At 30.5% G+C, this 18,386-nt stretch overlaps 1 protein-coding gene across 3 annotated transcripts in view; it reads right to left on the bottom strand.

The window, feature by feature from the left end:
* Nucleotides 1-12,659: 12,659 nt before the first annotated feature.
* The window catches only part of LOC111415426 (brain tumor), a 29,446-nt gene continuing 23,719 nt past the window's right edge, over nt 12,660-18,386 (bottom strand). For all 3 annotated transcript variants that reach the window (XM_023047125.2, XM_023047124.2, XM_023047126.2), the window contains exon 4: nt 12,660-14,918. In XM_023047125.2, the coding sequence (XP_022902893.1) occupies nt 14,668-14,918 (251 nt within the window). In that variant the 3' untranslated portion in view covers nt 12,660-14,667. The remainder of the gene's footprint in view (nt 14,919-18,386) is intronic.

Below are 18,386 nucleotides of genomic sequence, written 5' to 3'. Positions count from 1 at the left end.
CAAAGGAGAAATTAGTAGAGAGAGTTTAAGAGATAGGCCGGAAATCAAACAAATCTCAACCTCCCTATACTTTTTTTTCTTCTTTTTTATAATAACAACCGCAACTGCTTTGTAATAACAAATAGTACATATGAATACCTCAAAAATATATCTTATATTGCCTTGAGATTATTTTGTTTTTTTTTTACTAATTTTTTATTTTTTCATTTTTACTTTATTTTTTCAATTATTAAGATAGTAAGTTTTTTTTTTAATTCCACAAAAAATGATAATATATTATCATGTAGAGACAGTATCATCAGTCTTATAAGTTGAGAAGATCAAGCTTTAAAGGCGTCCTACGAAAAGAATATCTAAAAAAACTACTCGCTAAAATGTATCAAGTTTTTAATTTTTAAACAATATCATCAAATTCATTCATATTTGATGATATTTCAAAAAAAATGTTTAATAAAATCTTTTATAAAAAGAAAAAACATCTAGAGATCTAGAGTTAAAGTGTTCAACCCAAATTAGTCGCTTCAAAGTTCTAATTTCAAAAATAAGTACTCGCAAAGTTGAGGAAGAGTTTCCCAAAACCCCACACAGAATTTGATATGAGTATTGATACTTGGACTGTTAAGCTCTGTTGTATGAGTTGTCATTAACACAGAAGTATTGAGGAATTCTAGATTTATATTTTTAATAGTCAGGAAAGAATTTAACCGAGGATGTGATGCCAGGATGAAGATTCTTAAAGATGAAACTAGATTGATGGTGGATTGAGGTCGAGACGCCACAATTTATGAAAACCTCACATTTTAATGAAGAATGCCTCAGCCGCAAGCGACCTCGGCTTTTGACCTTGGCTTGAGATCCTTAAAGATAAACCTAGTTCATAGCACTGCCTTGGTCGCAAGCAACCTCGGCTTATTGTGTTATTGGTTATGAAAGATTTAACCCAAGGTCACTTGCAACCGAGAGGCTATAATAGAGACCCTCAAAGATAAAGAAAGATCGAGGTAGCGTCTCGGCCGCAAGCAACCTCGACTTATGTTGTTGCTAATCGTGGAAAATTTTAATTTAAGTGGTTTGCTAATGAGATGCTTTAATGGAGACCATAACACATAAAGCAAGTTTGAGCTTATGCCTCGGCCGCAAGCGACCTCGGCTTATAACTACATTGGATATGAAAGATTTAGCTCAAGGTCACTTGCCGCCGAGAGGCTATAATAGAGACCCTCAAAGACAAAGAAAGATCGAGTTAGCGTCTCGGCTTATGTTGTTAGAAGAATTTAATTGAAGTCGTTTGCTGATGAAGTGCTACAATGGAGACCATAAAAGATAAAGCAAAATTGAGCTTATGCCTCGGCCGCAAGCGACCTCGGCTTATAACTGCATTGGTTATGAAATATTTAATCCAAGGTCACTTGCAGCCGAGAGGCTATAATAGAGACCCTTAAAGACAAAGAAAGATCGAGTTAGCGTCTCGGCTTATGTTGTTGGAAGAATTTAATTGAAGTGCTATAATGGAGACCATAAAAGATAAAGCAAGACTGAGCTTATGCCTCGGCCGCAAGCGACCTCGGCTTATAACTGCATTAGTTATGAAAGATTTAAGCCGAGGTTGCTAGCGAAGTAACTGGTCGTAAAAAAATTTAACCTAGATCGTTTGAGATAGGGGTCCTTAAAGATAAAACTAGTTCATAGCACTGCCTCGGTCGCAAGCGACCTCGGCTTATTATTTTATTAATTGTGAAAGATTTAATCTAAGGTCACTTGCGACCGAGACACTATAATAGAGACCCTCAAAGATAAAGAAAGATCGAGGTAGCGTCTCGGCCGCAAGCAACCTCAGGTTATGTTGTTCCTAGTCATGAAAGAATTTAATTGAAGTCGTTTGCTGATGAAGTGCTATAATGGAGTCCATAAAAGATAAAGCAAGACTGAGCTTATGCCTCGGCCGCAAGCGACCTCGGCTTATAACTGCGTTAGTTATGAAAGATTTAAGCCGAGGTTGGTAGCGAAGTAACTGGTCGTAAAAAAATTTAACCTAGATCGTTTGAGATTTGGATCCATAAAGATAAAACTGGTTCATAGCACTGCCTCGGCTTATTATTTTATTGATTGTGAAAGATTTAATCCAAGGTCACTTGCGACCGAGACACTATAATGGAGACCCTCAAAGATAAAGAAAGATCGAGGTAGCGTCTCGGCGGCAAGCAACCTCAAGTTATGTTGTTCCTAGTCATGAAAGAATTTAATTGAAGTCGTTTGCTGATGAAGTGCTATAATGGAGACTATAAAAGATAAAGCAAGATTGAGCTTATGCCTCGGCTGCAAGCGACCTCGGCTTATAACTGCATTAGTTGTGAAAGATTTAAGCCGAGGTTGCTAGCGAAGTAACTGGTCGTAAAAAAATGTAACCTAAATCGTTTGAGATGGGGATCCTTAAAGATAAAACTAGTTCTTAGCACTGCCTCGGCTTATTATTTTATTAATTGTGAAAGATTTAATCCAAGGTCACTTGCGACCGAGACACTATAATGGAGACCCTCAAAGATAAAGAAAGATCGAGGTAGCGTCTCGGCCGCAAGCAACCTCAGGTTATATTGTTCCTAGTAATGAAAGAATTTAATTGAAGTCGTTTGCTGATAAAGTGCTATAATGGAGACCATAAAAGATAAAGCAAGATTGAGCTTATGCCTCGGCCGCAAGCGACCTCGGCTTATAACTGCATTAGTTATGAAAGATTTAAGCCGAGGTTGCTATCGAAGTAACTGGTCGTAAAAAAATTTAACCTAAATCGTTTGAGATGGGGATCCTTAAAGATAAAACTAGTTCATAGCACTGCCTCGGCTTATTATTTTATTGATTGTGAAAGATTTAATCCAAGGCCACTTGCACCCGAGAGCTATAATGGAGACCCTCAAAGATAAAGAAAGATCGAGGTAGCGTCTCGGCCGCAAGCAACCTCAGGTTATGTTGTTCCTAGTCATGAAAGAATTTAATTGAAGTCGTTTGCTGATGAAGTGCTATAATGGAGACCATAAAAGATAAAGCAAGATTGAGCTTATGCCTCGGCCGCAAGCGACCTCGGCTTATAACTGCATTAGTTATAATAGATTTTAGCTTGCGACACCTTAAACATACATAAAAGAAGTACGACTTAACGCCTCAGCCTCAAAAAGACTTCGCTTGAAGCAAAATTGATGTAGAGCCTCGGTCGCAAACAACCTCGGCTTATAACTGCCTTTGTTACGAGTCTTTAGAATTTACTGGTCGTAAAAAAATTTAACCTAGGTCGTTTGAGATGCTACATTATTTTATTGATTGTGAAAGATTTAATTTGCAGCTGACACACTATACTAGCGTAAAGACAAAGAAAGATCGAGGTAGCGCCTCGGCCGCAAGTGACCTTGGGCTTATAACTGGACTGGTTATAAAAGATTTTAGTGAACATATCTAAATGGCTTCTTATGGTAAATAACTTTAGATGTTTTTATCTTTTTTTAAAAACATTATTAAACATTAGAATATTCTTGAACGAGTGTGGCACAAGGTTCTTTTTCTCTTTTTTAATATAATAAGCAAGCATGAAAGAAGCACATTACCGTGTGATAATATTTTTTTCTTCTTATATTTTCGTTTAGCGTAGGATAATAAATAGTTGGCAACACGATATGTTCTTAGTAAAAAATACCGTAAAACATCTATTTTTTTTTAATTTTTAGTTTTTTTTTTCGTACCAGACAACAACAAACTATTGCTCTCTTCTAATATCAAATATATAGAGTGTTTACAAATTTTTCTCCTTTTGGTTTTCCTTTTTTTTTTTCGATTTGTCTTCTTTGCTCTTTCTAAAAACTACTAAAACTATTAATAACAGATTTCTTTTTTTGTATGATTTTGTTTCATCTGTTTCTTCACAAACTTGGCAGGAAATACAAATGGACAAAGCTACTACTTTCAACGACGTTTTACATCTATTTTAGATAGTTTTTTTTTAATGAGAATTGTTTCATCTTCTCGTTACCACCTTAATAGCGAGAAAGAACTCGTAAAAGTGTTCTCGTTAAAGTATCCTCGTTAAAGTATTCTCATAAAAGTATTCTAGTAAAAGTGTTGCGTTTATTTGACCAACAGAACATAAACATTAAAAAAAATCTTATTTTTTAGTTATTGTTTTAAAATTCTTTTTAATAATGTAAAGTTCTTATGGCCGACAAATACTGAATAAACGCGATTATCCATATAAGATTAAATAGAAATTTAAAGATCGAATAAAAAAATGAACAATTCAAAAATATCAAAAAAAAAAATTAATAACAAGCTGCTACCTTTATAATTTATTTACACTTATTATGGATTTTTTTGTCATAATACGAGACCATAAATAATAAATTGCTTTGAAAGACGGATATATTTTATTTTAAGTGTAGAAAATACCAACTGGTGAATATTGAATGTTTAGTTTAAAAAAAACTTCTACGAGAATCATTATTATATTTAAACATTTGGGGTAAGTTGTTTAAAGTTGGTAAGATTAACAGGGAATTTTATTATGTCATGTTTTCAAATCAACCTGTCAAAATGACGTTTCTAAAAATGTTTGATCCCAAGTAATGTCAACAGAATCTTGATCACGTTGGCCAAAAAGAACAATAAAACTCAATAAGGAAAAGAAGTGACAAGTTTTCTCGCTATAAAATAATAAAAAGTGTTACCAAGCGCAGAAACTAGAGAAAGAAACTAGTCTTAGAGAGACTACGAAGAGCAGAAAAGAGTTCTAAGAACAAAAACTCACAAATAAAAAAGTTTAGACACATTTGTCTCATTTGTATAACAAATAATGATGAGGAACAAAGTTTTTGATAAATACCAAATGGGTACAGAAAGATACAACAATTTTGACAACTTGAAAAAGATAAGATAAAGTTTTCTATACTTGTATAAAGAATTTTCTTCTAGCCCTCAAATGCTTCTGGTGAGGAATCATAGTGGAAGTTATGAATGCAAAATATTTGGTCCTATATATATATAGTGTGTTCAAGTAAGCTACATACACTCCAAGCGGCAGCTCACTGTTAGGACACACCCTAAACCACACCTAAACAATAGATGGGAATGCTCAGTTTACTTTGTCAAGACAGCATAAAGTTGCTGGCATATGCAGGTGAGATGTCTCTTGATCTGTCTTCATGTCGTGCAGAAAGTGTATTTTGATACTTATTTTCATGGTCGTTAGCAGTGTATAGGTCTTTGTTTCTGAACTGGTGATTAACTTAAAACTGATATAATTGGAGCATAATACTTTTTTCTTCTTGGCTATTTCAATGTTGATATCATAAAGTGTGGAACAATTCTTGAACTTCTTCTACTGACACATTGATGAGATTATCGATAGTAATATCAACAGAACCTAAAAATTTGACTTTTACTGATATTATAGAAAAAAAACTTTGACTGCTGAGGTTAACTCATCAAATAGTACCTTCATATCCGACTTGGGGAATCTAACTAATCACCGGAACATCTTTATCACGTTAGAATTTTGGTCAAAAGGAGTAATAAAACTGAATAAGGAAAAGAAGTGAAAAGTTTTCTTGCTTCGAATAATGAAAAGTGTTATCAAGCGCATTTCGAATACTAGAAGAAGTGGTGATAATCACTTCCTAATCTGCATAATTATATAGAAGATGAGAACTAGAAAAGAACTGACTAGGGAGAAAGAAATTACTATTAGAGAGACTATAAAGAGCTAAAAGATAATATTTAAACTCTTTTCAAAGGTCGTGTCTATCAAGTGGTTAAAAGAGCCAAAAGAAACAGAAGAGACCCATTTATCTCATTTGTATTATAAATAATGATGAGGAAGAGAGTTTCTGATAAATAGCAAATGGGTACAGAAAGATACAACAATTTTGACAATTTAATAAAGCTGAACGTTTGATGTGGAACCAGGAGTTAGCAGAAGTGATGATATAGAAGATGAGAAGTAGACTAGAAAGAAACTACTCTTAGAGAGACTATGAAGAGCTAAAAGGCAACCTTGGAAGAATCTAATGGAAAAGAAGTCAAAGGAGCAGAAGAGAGTTCCAAGTCGCTAACAAAAACTCACAAATAAAAAAGTTTGGACACATTTGATCAACTAGAGATACATTGATAAACTAGAAAGAAATCATAAAGTAACTCCTAAGTGTATCTGTAATCGCAAGATGCATGGCAAAATTTTAAATTCCTTCAAAATTTTGATGATGCCTGTTTGACGATGATAAAAGTCTCCAGATATAAATGCAACATCACGCAAAGCTAATTCTTGAACTTATTTTCTCATATTTTACTTATTAATTGGTGCCCACCTTTATGCTGATGATGCCATTATGATGGTTTGGGCCTAACACATTGATAAACTACAAAGAAACCATAAAATAACTCCTAAGTGTAACTGTCGTATGGCAAGATGGATAGCAAAATTTTAAATTCCTTTGCAATTTTGATGATGCCAGTTTGAAGATGATAAAAGTCTCCAGATATAGATGCAAAATCCCTCAGAGCATAATTCTTGAACTTATTTTCTCATATTTTACTTAGTAATTGGTGCCCATCTTTATGCTGATGATGCCATTATGATGGTTAGGGGCCAATACATTGATAAATTAGAAAGAAACCATAAAATAACTCCTAAGTGTAACTGTCGTATGGCAAGATGGATGGCAAAATTTTAAATTCTTTTACAATTTTGATGATTCCAGTTTGAAGGTGATAAAAGTCTCCAGATATAGATGCAAAATCACGCAGAGCTCAATTCTTAAACTTGTTTTCTCATATTTTACTTAGAAATTGGTGCCCATCTTTATGCTGATGATGCCATTATGATGGGTAGGGGCCAACACATTGATAAACTAGAAAGAAACCATAAAATAACTCCTAACTGTAATTGCTGCATCGCAAGATGGATGGCAAAATTTTAAATTCCTTTACAATTTTGATGATGCCAGCTTGAAGATGATAAAAGTCTCCAAATATAAATGCAACTACACGCAGAGACTTCTTTTCTCATATTTTACTTAGTAATTGGTGCCCATCTTTATGCTCATGATGCCATTATGATGGTTAGGGGCCAACACATTGATAAACTAGAAAGAAACCATAAAATAACTCCTAAGTGTAACTGTCGTATGGCAAGATGGATGGCAAAATTTTAAATTCCTTTACAATTTTGATGATGCCAGCTTGAAGGTGATAAAAGTCTCCAAATATAAATGCAACTACACGCAGAGACTTCTTTTCTCATATTTTACTTAGTAATTGATGCCCATCTTTATACTGTCACATTAATGAGTGAACCTCTTGCATCTTGATGTGTTGCGTGTTCTCTTGGCTTGATCATCAATCAAGATATTAATTTCAATCTGAGGTACAAATACATGTATGTAAAACTAAACGGTACCAATAAAAGCTGAGTCATTATCCCAATCTTTAGTCAACCCAAAAAAATCACTTAAATACCATTTAATGACACTCTTAGAAGTTTTTTTTTTCTTAATTAAACATAATAAATTAAAAATATAACCAACATAAGTTACACACACGTTATTAAATATTTAAAGATAATAATATACTTTTTCCAAGGACGGTAAAATCTAAATCGACTGCTACATCTTTTGTTCTTTAGTAAACCAGATAATGACGTCAGTATCGGACCAATATAGTCTTTAGACGTATCAAACGCGAATGTTTAGGATAAATCTGAAACTTTGTAGTTCTAAATCTAGTGTTAGTTCGATAAAAATGTACAACAATCTAGCGCTGAATGATAATTATAACTAGCATTAGAACTAACACTAGATCTTGAACTAGAATCATTCGGGTTTAGCCGTCTAAAGAGACGTACGGCTAAACCCGAATGTTTCTAGTTCTACGTCTAGTGTTAGTTCTAGAGTTAGTGTAAGCTCTAGTTTGTTGTTAAATTATTGTATACTTTTATTGGACTAAAACTAGAACTAACCCTAAACCTAGAAACATTCTGATTTAGCAGTCTTAAGAGACACATGGCTAAACCCGAAACATTCTAGTTCTAGTATAAGCTCTAATTTGTTGTTATTTAACACTAGACCTAGAATAATAATGAATTGTATTAAGTAATACATCAAGCTTTCCTAGATGTAAAAGTCTTCTTAGATTCTACCATACTTTTTCACCATTTCTTTTCTATCGAAAGGTTAAAATCGATAATATTCGTTGCATTACTTTTTAAATTCTTTTATTTTTGATTTTTTCTTAAAAACATATTTTTTAAATATATCGTTTTTATTGAGCAAATAAATCTGTGCGTTTATGCAATTGATTTAATAAATTTACATCTCTTTTTTTAATAAATTTATAATTTGCTTAATAACTTTTGTAAATTGTTTACAAATTTTACTTTATTAAGCAAAATTATTATTGGAAACCTTTCGATAAAAAAGGCTTTTTTTTAACAACAACGTTTATTCGTTTTAGGAATGTAGCCATCACGAAGGAAAAACACTAGAATCGACTAGAATAGTTGTTTGTTTTTTTTAATATAATGTTGAGTGGGATTATCAAATTATTTTGTTTTTTTTGCATAAAGCAACTACTACAGAAGGTTGTTTTTGGTCAGTTTTATGGCGCGGTCATTTCACGATTTCATTTTTTTTTTTTCTCTTTGTTTTTTATTTTGGTCCGCTAACTCCAGCGTATTTCTATGCAAAATAAATTCAACATTAAGCAATTTCCTGTTTTTTCTTTCTTTTTTCTTTTTTAAATATAACATGGTTAATAGTTAATAATAATATTTATATTCTTAAATATTAATATTATAATACAATCGGAAATTGGTGTGATAAAGACAGTCTATAGTACAACAATTACAATTATTGGTGTTTATTTTTTTACCTTTTAATTATTTTGAAATTTATACAGAACTTGTCTCGCAAACATCAATATTATGGAGATTTTTGGGTTTCTTACATTCAAATAATACAATTACATGCAGTTGTTTAACGTAAAGATTAGGAGAAAATTTTAAAGCGGAACGTAATGATGTGGGAAGGCAAATTCGACAATCACAGTCTGTTTTAATCTGTTATAATAAACGAGTTACCTAAATAAATTTAAAAATTATCTTTTTAATTAAATAAAAAAGTCTTTCGTGTGCGATTCAACACCAACACTTTTTTCTCAAAATCTTTTTTTTATCGTTTTCTAAGTTACCTACCCAATACTGTAATAAAAAATGAATTTAAGCGGTCATTGTAGGAAAAGCTTAAGATTTTTTTGTGTTTTTGTTCATATTTACATCATTTTTTTATTATTATTTTATTTTGAGGAGGTTTTCAACTTGGTATTTTCATGTATTTAACAAATTTTGTTGTGTTCCCTATTATAATTGACTTGAAGAATTTTTCATTTCATTTTGCAATAACGAGCGTTTTTTTTAAGATAATTCAGCATGGAATTTTTTGTTTCTTTTTTTGTTTCGTTAGTCATTTTTATTTTTGTTTCAGGATAATATCGTTCAGTCTTAGAATTTTTTTTTCAATTCGATAAAATACTTTTTTTTAATGCATCTTCGCCGTCGCCGGAAAAAAATGGAGCTTGCTCTTTTTTTTTTCTTTCTTTTTCATCATCATTCTAACTCTTAAAAGCTACAACTACAAACGCTATAATATATTATTATTATTATTATTATACGACGTCGAAAAAATAATGTACGCGTTTACACCTTTTCTTGCATTTAATACTAACGTTGTTTAACACACTTATTTTTCTCGTTTTTTTTTTAATTTTTTTTTTTAATGCGTACAATTCTATGAGAACTAATCTAAATTCTAAAAGTATCTCGGCTAAAATCACACAACATGCGGCTACATGTCTAACAATAGAAATTGTTCCCAAGTATAGATTGTTTCAGAAACTGCATATTCGAATACAGATTTTTTTTTTGTGTAAGCATTTATACTTTTTTTGCGCGGTCCTTAACGCCTTTATTTTCTCTGTCTCTTAATGGACGCCTTAAATTCTTTATTAAATGTACCACAACTTACTGAATGAAAGTAATAACTGCATTTATAGTCAAAAATTGTATTAAAACAGCTGTTAATTAGAATTATAATTTTTTAATAAATAAATTCTAACTTTTAAAAAGACTTACCAAAAGAAAGCTCGAAAAAATTGTTATTATTAAAATTACCTTAAATTCGTTTGAAACCAACTACGAATAACAGCACACTACACTTTTCATACTTAATTTTAATTCAAAACTTATTAAATATCGAAAATTTACCTTTAAAATGAAATCGATTTCAATTTTGAGGTTATGTTACGTTGTTTACACTTTTATGTCAAAAATTTTAATGACATTTTTAGTACCAACCTAAAAATTTATTATTTCAAATTTAACTATTAATAAATCAATTTCAAAATTGCTTTTAAATGGATTAAATCATCTATAAAACGTTCCAAATAACAAATTAAAAAGTAATTTGCAAATTTATAACAGGAGGAATCTCATGTAATTCGAATTACGATCCTCAATTGGCTTATATTAATCATCGAATAAAATATATATTGAATTTAGAAGCTTCCAAATTGTTTAATTCAACCCAAGTTGACGTAAATCACGTTTAAATGTAGACTTTACATTTAGCAAATAAAGAAATTCCAAAAGAAAAACCTAAAAATTGATATTGAGGGGAAATATTAATCGAAAAAATTGTTACTATTAAAATTATCTTAAATTCGTTTCAAACCAACCAAGAATAACATTACCCAATACCGTTTATACTTAATTTTAATTCAAAACTTGTTAAATATCGAAAATAATTTATAAAATTGATTAAAAATCAAATCGATTTCAATTTTGAGGTTATGTTACGTTGTTTACACTTTTATGTCAAAAGTCTTAATAACATTTTTAGTACCAACCTAAAAATTTATTATTTCAAATTTAACTATCAATAAATTAATTTCAAAATTGCTTTTAAATGGATTAAATCATCTAGAAAACGTTCCAAATAACAAATTAAAAAGTAATTTGCAAATTTATAACAATAGGAATCTCATGTAATTCGAATTACGTTCCTCAATTGGCTTATATTAATCATTGAATAAAATATATATTGATAACCATTGAATTTAGAGGCTTCCAAATTGTTTAATCCAACCCAAGTTGAAGTACATCACGTTTAAATGTAGACTTTACATTTAGTAAATAAAGAAATTCCAAAAGAAAAATCTAAAAATTGATATTGAATCGAAAAAATTGTTATTATTAAAATTACCTCAAATTCGTTTGAAACCAACCAAGAATAACATTACCCTATACTGTTTATACTTAATTTTAATTCAAAACTTATTAAATATCGAAAATAATTTATAAAATTGATTAAAAATAAAATCGATTTCAATTTTGAGGTTATGTTACGTTGTTTACATTTTTATGTCAAAAGTTTTTATGACATTTTTAGTACCAACCTAAAAATTTATTATTTGAAATTTAACTATCAATAAATTAATTTCAAAATTGCTTTTAAATACATTAAATCATCTAGAAAACGTTCCAAATAAAAAATTAAAAAGTAATTTACAAATTTATAACAGGAGGAATCTCTAATTCGAGTTACGATCCTTAATTGGCTTATATTAATCATCGAATAAAATATATATTGATAATCATTGAATTTAGGGGCTTAGAAATGATCTCCAATGATTGGGACAAGTAAATTCTTGCGATTTTGGTAATCAATGATGTTAATTTCATGTATTATGGTTAAATGTAAATATGGTAAAATTACCTTAAATTCGTTTGAAACCATTCAAGAATAACATTACCCTATACTGTTTATACTCAATTTTAATTCAAAACTTATTAAATATCGAAAATAATCTATAAAATTGATTCAAAATGAAATCGATTTCAATTTTGAGGTTATGTTGCGTTGTTTACTTTTTTATGTCGTTTTAATGACATTTTTAGTACCAACCTAAAAATTTTATTTTTATTAGAAATTTAATTATCAATAAATTAATTTTAAATAAATTAAATCATCTAAAAAACGTACTAAATAATAATTTAAAAAGTAATTTGCAAATTTTGATCATTAGTATCGATTTAATCGCACAATTAGTTCAATTTAAATTTGAGGTTATGTTGATTCCAAATTTAGCCAATTTTTAAGCAGAGATTAATATTTTATTTATTAATAAATTAAATTCTAATTTTTTGACTTAATTTACCAGCTGTTGAAGAATTAAACTTCATTTCATGTATAAAAAGGTATTTTTCCATTCAGTACGTTGTTTTAATTAATACTTTATATTCTTACCTCATTTTTTGTGCCGTGCGCTATAAAAACGTATCATTTTCGATTCACCACTTAAATTAAACTTAATTTCTTCTTCATTAAACAAATAAAAAATTTAATGTTTGACAGCGACACAACCTTAACTCACATAACCTAACAAAATGGCTATATTTGAGTTGTGGTTGCCTAGCAACGGGTAACCTAAAATTTAAGTAATGAATCAAAAATAATGTTTAAATAAAGATATAAAAGAAATTTGGAATTGTAACGAGTGCACACATTCAGTAATAACTACTTAGAAGAACTAAAAAGTAAAAGAAAAGAAATAAATAAAACTCAAAAAAATAATAATTTTTTTTACGAAAACTTGCTGAACTGTATTAATCATATAAAAAAAGCATTTTACAACAATAAATCAAAAAATAATAATAATAGAGGAGAAAAAACAAAAACAATGTACAATATTTAATTTAAAGAACAAAGTTTTTTACCATTAAAATTATATAACTAACAACAAATATTAATTATTATTACATATTAATATAATAGTGTTTTGGAAAGAAAAGCGAATTCAACATTTCGCGTTCAAAAAATAACCTGAACTTGTCTCTTCTTGGTTGTTTATTTCGTATTTTTTCTATTAATAATAATAATAATTAAAGAACTTCTTTTTCTCTCACTTGCCTTTGTTAAAAATCATCAAATTTGTTTAAATCAAAATGAAATGCATTAATATAAATAGCACAAAACATTGAATCCACCCGTAAAGAAGCAGAACCGAAACAAAAAAAAAAGAAGGAAACTATTTGTTTGAATGAGATCACATTTTAGCCCTTCCTTTTTTTCCAATGATGATTTATTTATTCTTTTTTAAAATTTAATGTAAAAAAATTAACCAGTTGTATGTGTGTGTGAGTGTTTCAAAAAAACGAACAGTCTTTTTTTTGTATTACTAAATAAGCAAAATAATAATAACAATGATTCAAAATAGTTTTGTATACATATAAATTATCGTTATAAATTATTAAAATAAAAAAAATGTAATCGTAATAATAATAATGGTAATAGCGATAATAATAATTAAGTTTCCATGTTGATTTGAGATTTTTTTTGGGTTTGATCGTAATTAAACTTGGTTTTTTAAATTTTCGTTTTATAAAAAATAGAGGGCGTTTTTAAAAAATTTATCGTTTTCATTAAACAGTGCTGTCGCCATCTATTTTTTTTTTAACGAAAATAATCGAAAATGTTTAAATAATAACGTCCAATACATCAACAGGAGAAAAAATAACATTTGTAGTAAAAAAAATATTAGACGTTGTTAGTTATCCATAAAAATTAATTAACAAAGTTTTATTAAGAGCTCCCCAAAAAAGTGATTAATCCCAACAACATCAAATTGGTTTAATTTAAATAATAATAAAAAATTATCTTAAATAATAATAATAATAGGGTTTTTTGAGATAATAGTGGCGCTTGGTTATTATTTCTAAGTAATAAAAAAAAAACAGAGAAAAATAATTAACTGAACATGTACACACATTTAAAAAAAAACTTTCTTTGTGAATACGTCTCATCATTTCGATTGTTATCTTAATCTTGGCAGCGTATTATTTCGTTTTTAACAAGGTTGTAATAAGAAATAAAAAACAAACTCTATGTTACTACACTCTACACAAAAACTATCTCAAAAATAATACAAAAATTTACTAGGTAGTAGTATTTAGGTGTAGGTATAAAATATAACAAAAAAACTACTAAAAGTAAAGAGAAAAAATACTAAAAACCTAGATAACTAAGTAAAAAAAAAAGTACAAAATAAAATTACACAAAAAATAGAGATGGAAATACGTTTAAAAAAAAAAGTTTAAAGGCACGGCACGATTTTAAATTTTAGATTTCAAATTTTATCTTATTTTAAGTTTGATTTCATTTAGGCGCAACATTAAGACCTTACAAAAAAAACTACTAATTCATAAGTAAATCTAGTAACAATAGGACAAATATTTTAAGTTTCACTTTTGTTTTTTATTAATTCATTATCTTTTTAAATTTTATTCGTTCGTTTTTTTTTCTCTTCCTCCCGTGACTAGGATTTTTCTAAATAACACTTACAAGAATCACGATTACAACAAATACAATAACAATTTTCCCCATCAAGATTCATCGTTTCTTAATAATCATTAATTTTTCTTTTTAATGTAAAGCGTCTCTTGAAAAACGAACGAAAAAAAATCCAAAATACGACATATTTGGTACATATGACACGAATCATGATTAATTTGATATTACTTTTTGTTGTTCTTTAGAAAAAATTTACCTGTTTTTATTGTTGTCAAGTTTAAATTAAAAACTTTTAGAGCCCGATGGGCGGCACTTGCACGTACCGGTAGATGTACAGTCTGTAATCTTTGCTGGCCAATACGACGGATCCATCATCCATTAACGCAACATCGAAACATTGAGCGTGCTTCACTTTACTCTCCAATGCTGATACCAATTGACCGTCTTGAGTGAATATCGTTAAGTTGAAATTATTATGGTTATCCGCAATTAGAATTTCTCCCGCTGCGTTTATTCCCACTCCAATTGGATAATTTGTTATACCTAAATCAAAAAATAACATAAATAATAGATTTAAATACAATTATACACTACAAAATGTAAATTAATAACGGAATATAATAACATAATTATAATATGTAATTTTAGACTTGAGCAACCAAATTATTTACCATTTATTGCCACAAATAAGAATACAAAATTACATAAGGTACAGAAGAAGAAAAAACAATGAGAAAAAAAAAATAATAAGTAGTATCAGCATAATATTTACTGAATATGGCAAGTAGTGATAATTAGATATTATTAACATTTATCACCAAATAAGATTAAGCAAGGAAAAGAGCAAAACAAAGAAAAGACACGAAAAGAGAGAGAGACCAAAAGAATCTGCCGGATATCAGTTGCCAAGAAGTGAGAGCAGTTGAAGAGAGGAAAAAAGAGAAAGAACAAAGAATCAGGAAACAGCCAGTTGAACGGCAAGCAAGTGGCTCTTTAAAACATGTCTAAAATTAGCAATGTTAGAAATATTACGAATTTCAGAAGGCAGTCTGTGATAAATTTCAGTGCTATGAACAGGAAATAGTATCAGAACGTGAACGAATAGAGTTGATAATTGCTGAAATCTATCTGATAAGTACTTTGGGATGCAGTTATGAAGGATTTGAAATAAAATGGTTAATAAACGAAAAGATCTACGTCAAATATGAACCAGATGCAATTATTTTGTAGCCGCTGCAATTTACTTAGAAGAGTCACTGAGAGATCGGGATAAACCGCGTCCGGATAGTCGAAGTGAGGAAATATAAGTAAGCAGAGATTAGTCTTTTTAAAGAGTGGAAGCAAGCATAAACTTTTCTGCAAACATGTTGAATTTGCGGTTTCCAAGACAGTGCAGAATCCATAAAGACTCCAAGACGTTTAATTGTGTCAGAAAACCCTAGATGGATTAATCTTACTTATTAATTGACGAGTTCAAAACACAATAGCTTGCGTTTTAACTGAGTTCAACTTAAGTCTGTATCTCCGAGACCAGTTCAAGACCTTAGATAGATCGTTATTAAGTCGCACAATAGCTTCCGGAAATTCAGCAAACTTGTAGTAGTATATATCTGGAGGTCGTCAGCATACAAATGATAATTACACGAGATATAATTAGTAACACCATTAACAACCCAATACACTGCCCTGAGGAACACCACATTTGATTGCACAAGCAGAAGAAATTGAAGAGTTAGCACAAGGAGCGGAAAGGTAAGATTGAAACCAAGAAACACAGGGGGGAGTGAATCCGTAGGCAGAAAGAGACGCCAAAAGAAGGCTGTGGTCACAGTAATACATATCTAATATTATTAGTATTAGTAACTTTAATGAGTGCAATAGTTGTACTATGCCCACTGCGAAAACCCGATTGTAACTCATTGTGTAAATGAAACTTGTCTAGAAATCCTTGAATCTGTAAATAATAATCGGACGGAAATCAGTGTTACATGAAAAGTACTTGGATTTGGGTATGGGAACGACATGAGCAACCTTCCAGGCAGAGGGAAATAAAGACCGCTCAAAAGAAAAGTTGAAGATATGAGTTAAGGGAGGAAGCACTATATCCAGAATAGGAAGATGTTATTCCGCCAAATGTTATTTCTAAGGTATTATTATTATTGCTGCAACCTCTCTCATCACCGCGACCTATAAGATCTATTGTAACTTAAGCCCTCCAAAAGTTTCGGGCAAATATAGGTCCTTTATGAACCTTAGTATTGCTCCAAGGTCTTGTTCCTTTATGTCGGTAGGTGTCAAAAAAGCTTTACCAAAATTTTGTGTCTTAGGCGGCCTCTGACGACGCATTTACACAGTATAGAGTGGGTCAATAAAGTATTTGAATACAATATATGTTTCTAATATTTTGTTGATAATCCATTATTGTCTAACACACTTTTTAACCTAATAGGCATAGAATTGACTAGTTTTTTTCGTTACACTTGTAGATTTGGTTCCTTCAGGTCTTCGTCTTTATACATTTTTGCATATTCTATGCGTTTCCTTTTATTAACTTCTCTAATAAATGGTTTCTGGACAGACCTTTTCCGATGTCGATTCGATTCTTGGATTTTTCTTCACTTCCTTCAGAATTTGCCTTTTATCCCGACTGGTTAAAAATTTTGGTAACTTTGTGATTATGTAGTAAACTGTTCTATGTGGTTTGTTCACATTCGCAGCAACTTGGCGTAAATTTTTGCCTTGCTTATGTAATAAAAGAATCACTTGATTCTCTGCCTCGTTTAGTTCTTTTATTTTCCGACCTCCGACCCTTCGTTTGTCTGTGACCTGGAAGTTCTTTCCAGCGTAAGGCTACCTTTGGGGCTTCCCAACTATTAATTACCTATTTTAAGTATCTTTTTTGTAGTCCACAGCAGGGTTGGGGTACATGTAGGGCGTTCTCGCTGCCTCTTTGGCAGAAGTTTATAGCAAGAACTTCAAAATGGTTATGTCCCAGCTGAGGGGCAATTTAATGTGGCTATTTGCTCCATACTTTCGGATCTAACTGTCTTTGCAGCATCAATCGTACCAGGCCTTCGTCCAATCATCTTTGCTTCTAAATTTGACCTTACACGGCTGGTCGAAATTATATTCTGTCAGTATTAGATCCGTTTTAATTTCAATTAAGTGGTTTAGACATAGGTCCTGGGTCCTTGAGGATTTCTGAGTGAAGAGCATGATTTCAGTGATATAGCCTCCTTTTGGATGTATAAATGAAGTGGTGTGAGACCGAGTAAAGCTTCTAGAGCAGTCGTTGAACAAGATTTCATTGCACCCGTTATATTAAGACATACTAACCGCTGGGTTTGTGTCACCTGTTGTTGTACTGTCTTGTGTTTTGTATTTGGCCAACAACCAGTGAGACATAAGCAATACGGGTCTGATTTAATGAGCCATTCGTGGTTTAAGACCTCAGTTTCCTCACCTTGACTAAGTGGGAGTTCCAGTTTAATTTACTGTCTAGTATTACCCCTAGGTATTTGACTTCGATTAATAGTTTTGCCTTCAATGGAGGGTGCTCACAATTGTAGCTATTTCTAAGATAATTAAGGACGCAAATCCGTTTTATTTACCAATTTCTACACAGAATCATGTTTTGAATGTAATTGAAGTGACGGTTTAGGTTAAATTTTAGTTGTCAAATGTCAATGTTACCAACTTAAACCAAAAAAGCATAAAATTATCACCGTTTTTTTTTTAAATTCATCTTTACTTTTTAATAGAATGTCGGTTTAATACAATTTAAAAAGCTCAAAATCCAGAATTAATCTTGACAAACGGATTAAAGATTCGAGCGCATTAAATTACGTTGAGAATCGTTCTCGTTTAATCGGGTCGAAACGTAATTAATAATTTTGGCTTTTTTATATAGTTTATGATTTTAGTGGATATGTAATTATGTTAATTAAGCTTTACTATAAGCATTTAAATTGAGTATATTGTTAACGATTAATCAAAAAATGTTTTTTTAAG

Source organism: Onthophagus taurus, chromosome 11 (genome assembly GCF_036711975.1).
Source record: "Onthophagus taurus isolate NC chromosome 11, IU_Otau_3.0, whole genome shotgun sequence".
Classification (NCBI taxonomy): Eukaryota; Metazoa; Arthropoda; class Insecta; order Coleoptera; family Scarabaeidae; genus Onthophagus; species Onthophagus taurus.
This window is presented reverse-complemented; position numbering and strand designations above follow the sequence as displayed.